Genomic DNA, 13,258 nt, shown 5'->3' with positions numbered 1-13,258 from the left:
CTGCTGCCACCAAGGCAGCCTCCTCTTGACTATCTGGCCGAGCCAGCAACGTCCTTGGTCGGTGGCAGGCTCTCCCACTTTGGCGGCGTGTGGTTTCAACACGTCTCCGATCAGTGGGTGCGGGATATCATCTCCCACGGCTACAGGATAGAGTTCTCTTCCAGCCCGCCAAACAGATTCTTTCTGTCAACTCCCCCCTGCTCCAAAGCCACCGCCTTCTCTCAGGCCGTGGCATCCTTGCAGGCCAACGAAGTAATTGTACCGGTTCCCGACAGGGAACGGTTCAGAGGTTTTTACTCAAATCTCTTCCTAGTCCCCAAAAAGGGCCGGTTCCTTCCGGCCCATCCTGGATCTCAAGCTTCTCAACAAGCATGTTCAGGTGCGGCATTTTCGCATGGAGTCTCTGCGACCAGTCATTGCCTCAATGACCCAAGGAGATTTCCTGGCATCCATCGACATCAGAGATGTCTATCTGCATGTGCCAATTGCAGTTTCACACCAGCGTTGGCTACGTTTTGCAATCGGAGAGGAACATTTCCAATTCGTGGCTCTCCCCTTCGGGTTAGCCACGGCCCCTCGAGTATTTACCAAGGTCATGGCAGCAGTGGTTGCAGTTCTGCACCTCCAGGGGTTGGCAGTGATTCCTTACCTGGACGACCTTCTTGTCAAGGCTTCATCCAGTGCAGACTGTCAGCGGACTGTCTCGCTCACTCTCGCCACGCTTGTTCAATTCGGGTGGCTTGTCAATCTGCCCAAGTCCACTCTGACCCCGACCCAAAAACTTACGTACCTAGGGATGCAATTCGAGACTCTGCCGGCACTTGTGAAGCTGCCCTTAGTCAAACAGCAGTCCCTCCATCTGGCGGTGCGCTCTCTGTTGAGGCCCCGGCGTCATTCCATCAGGCACCTCATGCAGGTGCTGGGTCAGATGGTGGCGTCAATGGAAGCGGTTCCCTTTGCCCAGTTCCATCTGCGCCCTCTGCAGCTGGACATTCTCCGCTGTTGGGACAAGCGGACTTCCTCCTTGCACAGGTTAGTGGCTCTGTCGCCACAGACCAGGAGCTCTCTTCAGTGGTGGCTTCGGCCCCTCTCTCTGTCTCTGGGACGCTCCTTCCTGATCCCGTCCTGGGTGATTCTCACCACGGATGCCAGTCTATCCGGCTGGGGAGCAGTATTTCTCCACCACCGAGCACAGGGCACTTGGACTCCGTCCGAATCAGCCCTCTCGATCAATGTGCTGGAAATCAGAGCTGTGCTCCTAGCTCTCGTAGCCTTTCACCACCTGTTGGCGGGCAAGCACATTCGAGTCCAGTCAGACAACGCGACAGCAGTTGCCTACATTAATCACCAGGGCGGGACTCGCAGCCGCCTGGCAATGTTGGAGGTTCAACGCATCCTTCAGTGGACGGAGGACTCCAAGTCCACCATATCCGCAGTCCACATCCCAGGCGTAGAAAACTGGGAGGCAGATTATCTCAGCCGTCAAACCGTGGACAGCGGCGAGTGGGCTCTGCATCCGGCAGTGTTCCGGTCGATCTGCCGCAAGTGGGGCACTCCGGAAGTGGATCTAATGGCATCCCGGCACAACAACAAGGTCCCGGTTTACGTGGCTCGCTCCCACGATCCTCAGGCCTTTGCAGCGGACGCGCTGGTTCAGGATTGGTCCCAGTTCCGTCTGTCCTACGTATTTCCCCCTCTAGCTCTCTTGCCCAGAGTCCTGCGCAAGATCAGAATGGAGGGCCGTCGGGTCATACTCATTGCTCCAAACTGGCCCAGGCGAGCTTGGTACCCAGACCTGCTCCATCTGTCCGTAGAGGTGCCGTGGCATCTCCCGGACCGCCCAGACCTTCTCTCACAAGGTCCGTTTTTCCGCCAGAATTCTGCAGCTCTCAGATTGACGGCGCGGCTCTTGAGTCCTGGATCCTGACGGCTTCCGGCATTCCTCGCGAAGTCATCTCCACTATGACTCAGGCTCGGAAGTCTTCCTCGGCCAGGATTTACCACATGACTTGGAGAATTTTCCTGTCCTGGTGTCGTTCTTCCGGGCATGTCCCTTGGCCTTTTTCCTTGCCGACCATCCTGTCCTTTCTACAGTCCGGTCTGCAGCTAGGACTATCCCTTAATTCCCTTAAGGGACAGGTCTCTGCTCTGTCAGTGTTGTTCCAGCGGCGTATCGCCCGACTGGCCCAAGTGCGCACCTTCATGCAGGGCGCATCTCACATCATTCCACCTTACCGGCGGCCTTTGGATCCCTGGGACCTTAATCTGGTCCTCACGGCCTTACAGAAACCCCCCTTTGAGCCTCTTAGGGAGGTTTCTTTGTTTCGACTTTCACAGAAACTATACTCACCTTATGGCGTCTTCATCTGTTATGGGTGCCAAACCAGTTGGTCTCTGGCAGTTTGTGACCTGCTACCTGATCCAGTGTTTCATGGAGCGCGCCAGATGTCACAACTCAATACAACTCCATGGAAGCCTTGTTCTGGCTCTCATATATGTATTGAGAGCTTGTAATGTAGGTTCTGACTTTTGGACAGTCAGACGTTATGTTCACAAGATGGCGCCTCGGGATTAAAGTGACACTAAAAAATGGTGAAGACACTGGAGGAAGAGTATAAGACCGGGGACAGGGGGGTTTAGATTTAAAGCTCCACTCCAGTGTTTTTAAAAGAAAAAAAAACACTGGAGTGGTGCTTTCATTTTGAATCATCAAGACTGGATTGATTTCATCTTTTATATCCTTTTTAGTTTTTTCTTTCAGTTTTCCTACGGGACTTACACCTGCAATTGGTTGATGATAGTTTTCACTTGTTCAAAACTTAAAGGTGATTAAATTAGAATAAATCTGACCATGTTGGATTTTTTTATGATTTTTGCAAGGTTGGTCATGAAATAATGAGGTTGAATCAAAAGTCCAAGTAATGCTGTATCGTACCATACCTGTTGCTTTTGCTGTAGAGTCCAAACTTTATTTCTGTTTATTTTTTCAACTATTATAGTACTCTCCAATGGAAATGCAGAAGCGAGCTACAAGAAAGCCCACAAAGTGTTAAAAAACATACATACTTGGAAAGATGACACCCCAAATAAACAGGAATTGATAGGTAACCTGCACAGCTGTATTGGCAATGCTTTTATGGACATGCGGCAGATGGAAGAGGCACTTCAGAGTCATCAGAAGGACCTCAAAATCGCAAATGAAAGGTATGTTTTGTATCCTTTTATCCATAATGATCATGTCTACCCCCTCAGTCGTATGCTGATCTGCAATATATCCATTGCATTCGCTCATTAGTATCTTACAACTCTGGTAATAAAGTCATTAAATAAATTCAATCTTAATTTTCAGCAATTTACCAGAAGCAAAATCCCGAGCACTGGACAATATAGGACGGGTGTATGCACGGATTGGGAAATTTAAAGAGGCTGTAAAAGTGTTAGTATCTTGTTTATGAAACTTCCTGAGCATAACCATAGACCTGATGATCTCGATAGCTGGCTCATAAGGCAAATTATTTGTAATATTTCCCCCCTTCCCCCTCCTATCATTCTAACTAAAGGTGGGAGGAGAAGATTCCTATGGCAGCTTCAAGCTTAGAGAAGACTTGGCTCTTCCATGAAATCGGTAGATGCTATCTGGAGCTGGAATTGTTGGAAGAAGCAAGAGACTATGGTGTTAGATCTCAGCGTGAAGCAGAGGATGCTGGGGATGTTGAGTGGCAGCTCAATGCTAGTGTCCTTGTGGCACAGGCCCAAGGTAAACCATCTAGTGTGTAGTAATATAAAAATTAATCATTGATTACTTAAAATGGAACTACTATCAGCAAACTTTGTATAAATCAATAGTATATATGATTATAGGAAACTTCGCCCTTCATCGTAGCAAAGCATTTTGCTTCTTTCCCCACTTATGTGACACTTCTTCCCCTCCTCCAGCCTCCTGAATTCACCATGCACTCTAAAAACACAGTTGGTCAAAAGACAGTAAGGTGTCAGGTTACATTTCCTAATATACTTTATGGAAACGCGAGGAGTATAGAAGAGCAGAGCGAGAAAACAAGTAGAGGGAGACACAGAAAGATTGTGCTTAGCTTTCCAAGAAGCCTTTTTATTCCATTTGTTTTCCCCAGTTAAAGTAAAGACCCTGTACTCACCTCCCGTTGCGACACTGTTCAGCGCTGTCAGTAACCACAATTCGGGGTTCAGATGACATTGTGGCATCATGCGAGCCCCGCGTCCAATCACCACCGGCTTCTCTCTCCCCGTCTTCGGGCCAGATCAGCAAACAGGAAGTGAGTGGCAGCTGCAGTGTCACTTCCTGTTGATTAACTCATTGGATCCGAAGGCGGGGTGAGAGAAGCCGACAGTGATTAGACACGAAGCTCGCGTGATGTCACAAAGTCACGTGAGCCCCGAACCACGCTTACTGACAGCACTGGAACGCTGCCAGAACGGGAGGTGAGTACAGGGTCTTTTATTTTAACTGTGGGGAAACAAGTGGAATCACAAGGGGTTGTTCTAGTAGTGGACAACCCCTTCAATTTTTAAATGAAGGTTTTTCATTCAGTCCCATTACCACAAATGTATAAAATCCAGCCCCTAGTCATACAGTCTGCATTTACTAACATTTGTGAATGAATGGGTCGTTCTAAAGAACTCGGTACCAGTGTGGCCCTGTAATAGGATCTCACCATTGTAAAAAAGTCAGTTCCTGAAATTTCTTCCCTCCTAAGTATTCCACCAGCATGTCTGAGTGTCATTATTGAAAAGTGTATAAATGCTGTGGACAAAAGTGTAATAGGGTCTTACCCAATTAACATGCAAAAAGTGGAAAGGGTAATATGCTCTCGTTGTAGGGTTGTGTGACACACGACCAGTAGTAAAAACATAATACAGCTGCTGCAGAATTCACGTGCACGAAGACAGGTGTAATAACAGGAACCGAAATAAAGTTGTGGAATAAGTCCGAGCTGCTGTGAATGAACACAGGAGATTCACATTGGTGGATTATCCAAGGAAGAAGTGAGGATGCACTTCGAAACGCGTAGAACTAAACCAGCTTGAACTCAGCTCCTTGGACCTTCGTTTATTCGCAGCAGCGCAGACTTATACCACAACTTTATTTTGGTTCCTTTTGTTATTGAAAGGTGGAAGCATTTAGGAACAACAACAACTCGGGTCAGAGAGGAGGCTCGCCCAGTGGTGGGGCACATAGTTCTTAAAACTTTACACCTCTTTGCTGACTAAATAATGATTGAGCTCCAAACCTCCTTTGGCATTAACAAAAACTATGCATCTGGGATTTCCATGGCAAAGCAGCTAGATGCAATTCTTACATTACCATGGTCAATGCCAAGTGTCTGAGGTAGTGGTGTAAAGCTTGTGGCCACCATACTGTGGAGTGATGAAGCACACTTCTATATCTGGCATCTGATGGATGAGTCTGGATTTGGTGAATAACAGGAGAACATTGCATTTCTGACTGCATTTTGCCCACTGTAATGTTTGGTGGAGGAGGGATAATGCTAATGGGTTGGTTTTCAGGGGTCGGCTTAGTTCAGTTATTAAAGGAAAATGTTACTGCTTCAGTAGAACAAAACATTCTGGCAATTGTAGCTTCCAACTTTGTGGGAACAGTTTGGGGAAAGTCCTTTTCTGCTCCAGCTTGGCAGTGCACAAAGCAAGGTCCATAAAGGCATGGGTGGGTGAGTTTGGTGAGGAAAATCTTAAAAGGATTGTTCCACTAGAAAAGTGTATTTTAATCAATCTTGGAAAAAAAAATAAGTTCCACAATTATATGTGTTAAAAAATTGTTCCTGTGCTGAGATAATGTTATATATGTGTCCCTGCTATGTACTGTGTAATGGTTGTGTCTGACCGTACAGGAACATTGTCATAGTCTGATCATATTACATCTCCTGGGCCAGGATGCAAAGATGTTATCTAAAGGCCCCGTCACACACAACGAGATCGCTAACGAGATCGTTGCTGAGTCACGGTTTCTGTGACGCAGTAGCGATCCCGTTAGCGATCTTGTTATGTGTGACATCTACCAGCGATCAGGCCCCTGCTGTGAGATCTCTAGTCGTTGCCGAATGATCCGGACCATTTTCTTCAAAGGCGATGTCCTGCTGGGCAGGATGCATCGCTGTGTTTGACACTGTGTGACAGGGTCCCAATGACTGCGGAGATCGTTCTACAGGTCGCTACTGCGACCTGTATCGTTACTGCGTCGTTGGTAAGATCTGACTGTTTGACATCTCACCAGCGACTTACCAGTGATCCATATCAGGACGTATCGTTTCGGGATCGCTGGTAAGTCGTTGTGTGTGACTGGGCCTTTTAACCCATATATATCAAGAGACAAGGGGGGGGGATACACTATAAAAATAGTATTTCTTCATCGTTCCTATGGGAGACCCAGACCATGGGTGTATAGCTTCTGCCTCCGGAGGACACACAAAGTACTACACTAAAAAGTGTAGCTCCTCCCTCCGGGCTATATACACCCCCTGGATGACAATCTAACCAGTTCAATGCTTTGTGTTCAGGAGGTCACACACACACATGCATTCTCTGATTTTTTTTTTTTCATTTTTAAGATTTTTTTCAAAGATTTGGAAGAAAAGCGGGTCCAGTCTGGACTCCCGGCATGTCCCTTCTCACCCCACTGTGTCGGCGGTGCTGTTAAGGTTGACTCACAAGGCTGGAGCCTTCACATGCCGCGCTCCTTCACCATCCCTCGGGCTCTGGCTTGAAGTGGGAGCCATCACGGTTCTCTCTGCTTTGCAGGAGACCGGTCTCCATCCGCAGCCCTGTCAGGATCCTGCCGGACGGAGCGTTTAATCCCCCCCCCAGGGACTTGGCCCTGCGTCTCAAAGCTAAGTATTGAGACATTTTTCAGGGGTCCCGGGTACATTTATTAAGGGGAGAGTGTGTCTTTTGACTGTACTGTAAATTCCGGCCGGTTCTCTGGATTTATCCTGAGAACCGCGCCGACGGTGCCTGCTCGTCGGCCGCATGTAGAAATCTAGGCCCCGGCTTCAGTTGCGGCCTAGTTTCGTTTTCAGCTTCCCCTGCATGTCATTCATGCAAGGGAGCAGTGCGGCGCCGCCCACCGGCCGTTCAGCATAGGGGAGGACACTCCTTTCTAAGGAGATGTTCCCTCCCCTGTATCTCCCCCTGGCCCTCCGGTTCCCGCTCTTGGGCTAATCCCCGCCCCCCCTCCTCACTCCAGCGCCATTTTCTCAGCGTCCTGACACTGATCGGCGCTGGCTGCTGCAGCTGCTGCATCGCTTCACTGGGGGTCCGAGCTGAGGAATCCGGAGGGCACACAGGGGTCTGGTAAGCCACAACCTCTGGTTGTGGGCTTTTATTATACACTCTCAGGGGGTCATTCTACAAGAGTGTATTCTTTACTGCAGAGTCTCCACCTCAGCAGCATGTCTGCCACTAGGAGCAAGAAGGCTGCTAAGCTGTACGCTATATGCACTGCATGTCAGCTCATTCTGCCAGAACCGAGCACATATCCACATTGTGATGCCTGCTCTAACATGGTGGTGCCTCAGCCTGGAGCCTCCTCAGGGGTCCCTCCGGCTGCTCCGGCCCCGGTGGCTGAACCCCCGGCTTGGGTAGCATCTTTTTCCAGAGCTATTTCCCAGTCTTTTGCAGACTCTATGGGACAGCTGTCCCAGACTCTGCTGAGCATGCATCAGCCCCCTTCTCAGGGCGCCTCTGCTGCTCCGAGCTCTGCAGAGCTAACAGAGCATGTTTTAGGACCCCGTCCTCCTAAACGGAGACGCAGGGACCCTTCTCCTTACTCGTCCCACGGCTCTGATTCACGAGCTGAGGTGCAAGGCGAGGAAGATACTTTTACTGTGGGCTCAGACGCTACCTCTATGTATCCCATTGACTTATCTGAGGGTGATGCGGATGTTGGTGACTTGATTTCATCCAGTAACTCCGTACTGAACCTCAATCCACCAGTGTCTGAGGAACAAGCCTCTCTGGTAGAAATGCACCAGTTTACCTCTCCTAAGAGAGCAAGGAGTACGTTTTTTAACCACTCCAGTTTTCAGACCACTGTTAACAAGCCCAGGGCCTGTCCTGACAAACGCTTTCCAAAGCGTGGCTCTGATGACCGTTTTCCCTTTCCACCTGAGGTGGTTAAGGAGTGGGCTCAGTCCCCAAAGGTTGACCCTCCGGTGTCTAGAATCTCAGCCCGGACAGTCGTATCTGTGGCCGATGGCACCTCTCTTAAGGATCCCACTGACCGCCAGGTTGACCTTCTGGCCAAATCTGTATATGAGGCGGCAGGAGCCTCGTTCTCCCCGTCTTTTGCAGCAGTGTGGGGTCTTAAGGCAGTCTCTGCCTCTCTGGCGGAAATACATTCCCTCGCCAGAGACTCTATACCCGAGGTGGTTGCTTTAACTTCCCAGGCTTCTGCTTTTTCATCCTATGCCATGTCTGCCATTCTGGAGGCTTCTCACCGCACGGCGGTGGCTTCCGCTAATTCTCTCGCAATCCGCAGGGTCTTGTGGCTTCGAGAGTGGAAAGCAGACGCTTCTTCTAAGAAGTACCTTGCTGGGCTCCCCTTTGCTGGGTCCCGGCTGTTCGGTGAACAACTGGATGAAATTATTAAGGAAGCTACTGGCGGGAAGAGTACTTCCTTGCCACAGACTAAAACCAGAAGACCTGTCCAGGGCAGGAACCAGTCGAGGTTTCGTTCCTTTCGTTCCTCTAACTGGTCATCCTCTAAGCCCTCAGCCTCGTCCACTGCCTCAGCCAAGGATCGTAAACCCAACTGGCGCGCAAAACCGCGTCCTCAGAAGAACGGAGGAGCCACTGCCACTAAGGCAGCCTCCTCTTGACTATCTGGCTGCGCCAGCAACGTCCTTGGTCGGTGGCAGGCTCTCCCACTTTGGCGACTTGTGGTTTCAACACGTCTCCGATCAGTGGGTGCAGGATATCATCTCCCACGGCTACAGGATAGAATTTTCTTCCAGCCCGCCAAACAGATTTTTTCTGTCCATTCCCCCCTGCTCAAGGGCCGCCGCCTTCTCACAGGCCGTGGCATCCTTGCAGGCCAACGGGGTAATTGTTCCGGTTCCCGCCCGGGAACGGTTCAGAGGTTTCTATTCAAACCTCTTCCTAGTTCCCAAGAAGGACGGTTCCTTCCGGCCCATCCTGGATCTCAAGCTTCTCAACAAGCATGTTCAGGTGCGGCGCTTTCGCATGGAATCTCTGAGATCGGTCATTGTCTCAATGACCCAAGGAGATTTTCTAGCATCCATCGACATCAGAGATGCCTATTTGCATGTGTCTATTGCGGTTTCACACCAGCGTTGGCTACGCTTTGCAATCGGAGAGGAACATTTCCAATTCGTGGCTCTCCCTTTCGGGTTAGCCACGGCCCCACGGGTATTCACCAAGGTCATGGCAGCAGTGGTTGCGGTCCTGCATCTCCAGGGGTTGGCAGTCATCCCCTACCTGGACGACCTTCTAGTCAAGGCCTCATCCAGTGCAGACTGCCAGCGGAGTGTCTCGCTCACTCTCGCCACACTTGTTCAATTCGGGTGGCTTGTCAATCTGCCCAAGTCCACTCTGACCCCGACCCAGGAACTTACGTACCTAGGGATGCAATTCGAGACTCTGCCGGCACTTGTGAAGCTGCCCTTAGTCAAACAGCAGTCCCTTCATCTGGCGGTGCGCTCTCTGTTGAAGCCCCGCCGTCATTCCATCAGGCACCTCATGCAGGTGCTGGGTCAGATGGTGGCGTCAATGGAAGCGGTTCCCTTTGCCCAGTTCCATCTGCGTCCTCTGCAGCTGGACATTCTCCGTTGTTGGGACAAGCGTGCCTCTTCTTTGCACAGGCTGGTGGCTCTGTCACCACAGACCAGGGGCTCTCTTCAGTGGTGGCTTCGGCCTCTCTCTCTGTCACAGGGACGCTCCTTCCTGATTCCGTCCTGGGTGATCCTCACCACGGATGCCAGCCTCTCCGGCTGGGGAGCAGTTTTTCTCCACCACCGAGCACAGGGCACTTGGACTCCGTCCGAATCAGCCCTCTCGATCAATGTGCTGGAAATCAGGGCTGTTCTTCTAGCCCTCATAGCCTTCCACCACCTGTTGGCGGGCAAGCACATTCGAGTCCAGTCGGACAACGCGACAGCGGTTGCCTTCATCAATCACCAGGGCGGGACTCGCAGCCGCCTGGCAATGTTGGAAGTTCAACGAATCCTTCAGTGGACGGAGGACTCCAAGTCCACCATATCCGCAGTCCACATCCCAGGCGTAGAAAACTGGGAGGCAGATTATCTCAGCCGTCAAACCGTGGACAGCGGCGAGTGGGCCCTGCATCCGGCAGTGTTCAGGTCAATCTGCCGCAAGTGGGGCACTCCGGAAGTGGATCTAATGGCATCCCGGCACAACAACAAGGTTCCGGTTTACGTGGCTCGCTCCCACGATCCTCAGGCCTTCGCAGCGGACGCGCTGGTTCAGGATTGGTCTCAGTTCCGCCTGGCCTAGGTGTTTCCCCCCCTAGCGCTCTTGCCCAGGGTTCTGCGCAAGATCAGAATGGAGGGCCGTCGAGTCATAATCATTGCTCCGGACTGGCCCAGGCGAGCTTGGTACCCAGACATGCTCCGTCTGTCCGTAGAGGTGCCGTGGCATCTCCCGGACCGCCCAGACCTTCTCTCTTAAGGTCCGTTTTTCCGCCAGAATTCTGCGGCTCTCAGATTGACGGCGTGGCTCTTGAGTCCTGGATCCTGACGGCTTCAGGCATTCCTTCTGAGGTCATCTCCACTATGACTCAGGCTTGGAAGTCTTCCTCGGCCAGGATTTACCACAGGACTTGGAAGATTTTCCTGTCCTGGTGTCGTTCTTCCGGCCATGCTCCTTGGCCGTTCTCCTTGCCGACCATCCTGTCCTTTCTACAGTCCGGACTGCAGCTAGGACTGTCCCTCAATTCCCTCAAGGGACAAGTGTCGGCTCTGTCGGTATTATTCCAGCGGCGTATCGCCCGACTGGCTCAGGTGCGCACCTTCATGCAGGGCGCATCTCACATCATTCCTCCTTACCGGCGGCCTTTGGATCCCTGGGATCTTAATCTGGTCCTCACGGCCTTACAGAAACCCCCCTTTGAGCCTCTTAGGGAGGTTCCCTTGTTTAGACTTTCACAGAAAGTGGTTTTTTCTAGTAGCCATAACGTCTCTCAGGAGAGTCTCTGATTTGGCTGCGCTCTCTACGGAGTCACCTTTTTTGGTTTTTCACCAAGACAAGGTGGTTCTCCGCCCGATGCCGGATTTTCTCCCTAAGGTGGTATCTTCTTTCCACCTTAACCAGGACATTTCATTGCCTTCCCTTTGTCCGGCCCCTGTGCATCGCTTTGAGAAGGCGTTGCATACCTTGGATTTGGTGCGGGCGCTCCGAATCTATGTGTCACGCACCGCCGTTTTTAGGCGGTGCACCTCACTTTTTGTGCTAACCACGGGTCAGCGCAAGGGTCTCTCGGCTTCTAAACCGACCCTAGCTCGTTGGATTAGGTCGGCCATCTCTGATGCCTACCAGTGTTCTCAGGTGCCCCCTCCGCCAGGAATTAAGGCGCACTCGACCAGAGCTGTCGGTGCCTCCTGGGCTTTCAGGCACCAGGCTACGGCTCAGCAGGTTTGTCAGGCTGCCACTTGGTCTAGTCTGCATACCTTCTCGAAGCACTACCAAGTGCATGCTCATGCTTCGGCAGACGCGAGCTTGGGCAGACGCATCCTTCAGGCAGCTGTCGCCCACTTGTGAAGTTAGGTTTTGCCTACTTCTCAGTTTTGTTTATTTCCCACCCATGGACTGCTTTGAGACGTCCTATGGTCTGGGTCTCCCATAGGAACGATGAAGAAAAAGAGAATTTTGTTTACTTACCGTAAATTCTTTTTCTTATAGTTCCGACATGGGAGACCCAGCACCCTCCCTGTTGCCTGTTGGCAGTTTCTTGTTCCGTGTGTTTCACCGGCTGTTGTTGTAGATAGAGGTTCCGGTTGTTCCGAGTTTTACTCTATTTCTACTTATGGGTGGATGTCCTCCTTCAGCTTTTGCACTGAACTGGTTAGATTGTCATCCAGGGGGTGTATATAGCCCGGAGGGAGGAGCTACACTTTTTAGTGTAGTACTTTGTGTGTCCTCCGGAGGCAGAAGCTATACACCCATGGTCTGGGTCTCCCATGTCGGAACTATAAGAAAAAGAATTTACGGTAAGTAAACAAAATTCTCTTTATCCTCGTGGTGTTGTATAAATATACACAACTGTACTAAACATGTCACATCAATGAATTTACAGGAACATGATAATCTCAAAGATCTTAGATAAATTAGGACTCAATACATAAAGTAATCACAACACATACAAATCCATATATAGGGAGTATACTGTATATAGGATGGCTATTTAATACAGTAATAATGAATAAACTTAATAAACATAGAAGAGCTGTAGTATTAAATCAAATTAGATTGATAAATAAAATTATCTATGCAAGATCTTCAGGATTACCATGTACCTGTAAATCCACTGAGTTGACATGTTTTGTATAGTTCTGTATATTTGCAGCATCATGAGGATATACTATTATATTATATCTTCTCTCCTGTCTCTTGATGTACATGGATTTTAGATAACATATTTTCCCTCTTCACCATCTACTTTCTTCAGTATCTACTGTTATTTATGGTTTTTATATACTTCTTTGCTAAATAAAGTACCGTATATATTTGTTATAATTTTCACTATATCTCCTCGGGCGCTTTTTGGTTTTGTGTTTATAAAGTGTTTGTTGCCCTATAAAAGCAATGAGAAAAAAAATATTAAACTGCTGTGATTGCAAAGGCCCGGATTTTCCAATCCACAGTGTGTACAGAATATGCACAACAGAGATTTTAAAGGGAATCTGTCACCAGGTTGTTGCTATGTAATCTGAGGAGAGTATGATGTAGGTCCCGAGACACAGATTTCATCTATGTGTCACTTATTACGTTGTGTGCAATTATTTACTTAGAATGATTATTTTCTCACCAGAGCATTATCACTGCCCACGCTAGCTCCCTCTTGCCTTGTGGTCTGATCACGCCCCTCCTGTGATAAGCAGCTCACTGTCAATAGACTGTGTACACATAAAGCTATGGTGTGGAGGTGTGCCGCCTCTGCAGCGGTCGAATCGCTCGGATCCGGGATTGCTGTGGCTCGAGGGTCTCCGTACCCGGGGGCTTGCGGCAACTC

At 49.9% G+C, this 13,258-nt stretch overlaps 1 protein-coding gene across 5 annotated transcripts in view; it reads left to right on the top strand.

Annotated features, from left to right (window-relative positions):
- Window positions 1–13,258, top strand: part of ODAD4 (outer dynein arm docking complex subunit 4) — a 99,758-nt gene that overhangs the window by 73,858 nt on the left and 12,642 nt on the right. For all 5 annotated transcript variants that reach the window (XM_075347630.1, XM_075347632.1, XM_075347629.1 and 2 more), the window contains exons 8-10: window positions 3,000–3,204; window positions 3,350–3,436; window positions 3,561–3,757. In XM_075347630.1, coding sequence (XP_075203745.1) covers window positions 3,000–3,204; window positions 3,350–3,436; window positions 3,561–3,757 — 489 coding nt within the window. The remainder of the gene's footprint in view (window positions 1–2,999; window positions 3,205–3,349; window positions 3,437–3,560; window positions 3,758–13,258) is intronic.

The sequence above is a fragment of the Anomaloglossus baeobatrachus genome, chromosome 5, assembly GCF_048569485.1.
Source record: "Anomaloglossus baeobatrachus isolate aAnoBae1 chromosome 5, aAnoBae1.hap1, whole genome shotgun sequence".
Classification (NCBI taxonomy): domain Eukaryota; kingdom Metazoa; phylum Chordata; class Amphibia; order Anura; family Aromobatidae; genus Anomaloglossus; species Anomaloglossus baeobatrachus.
Note: the sequence above shows the minus strand (reverse complement) of the source record. Positions and strands in the feature narration are given on the sequence as shown.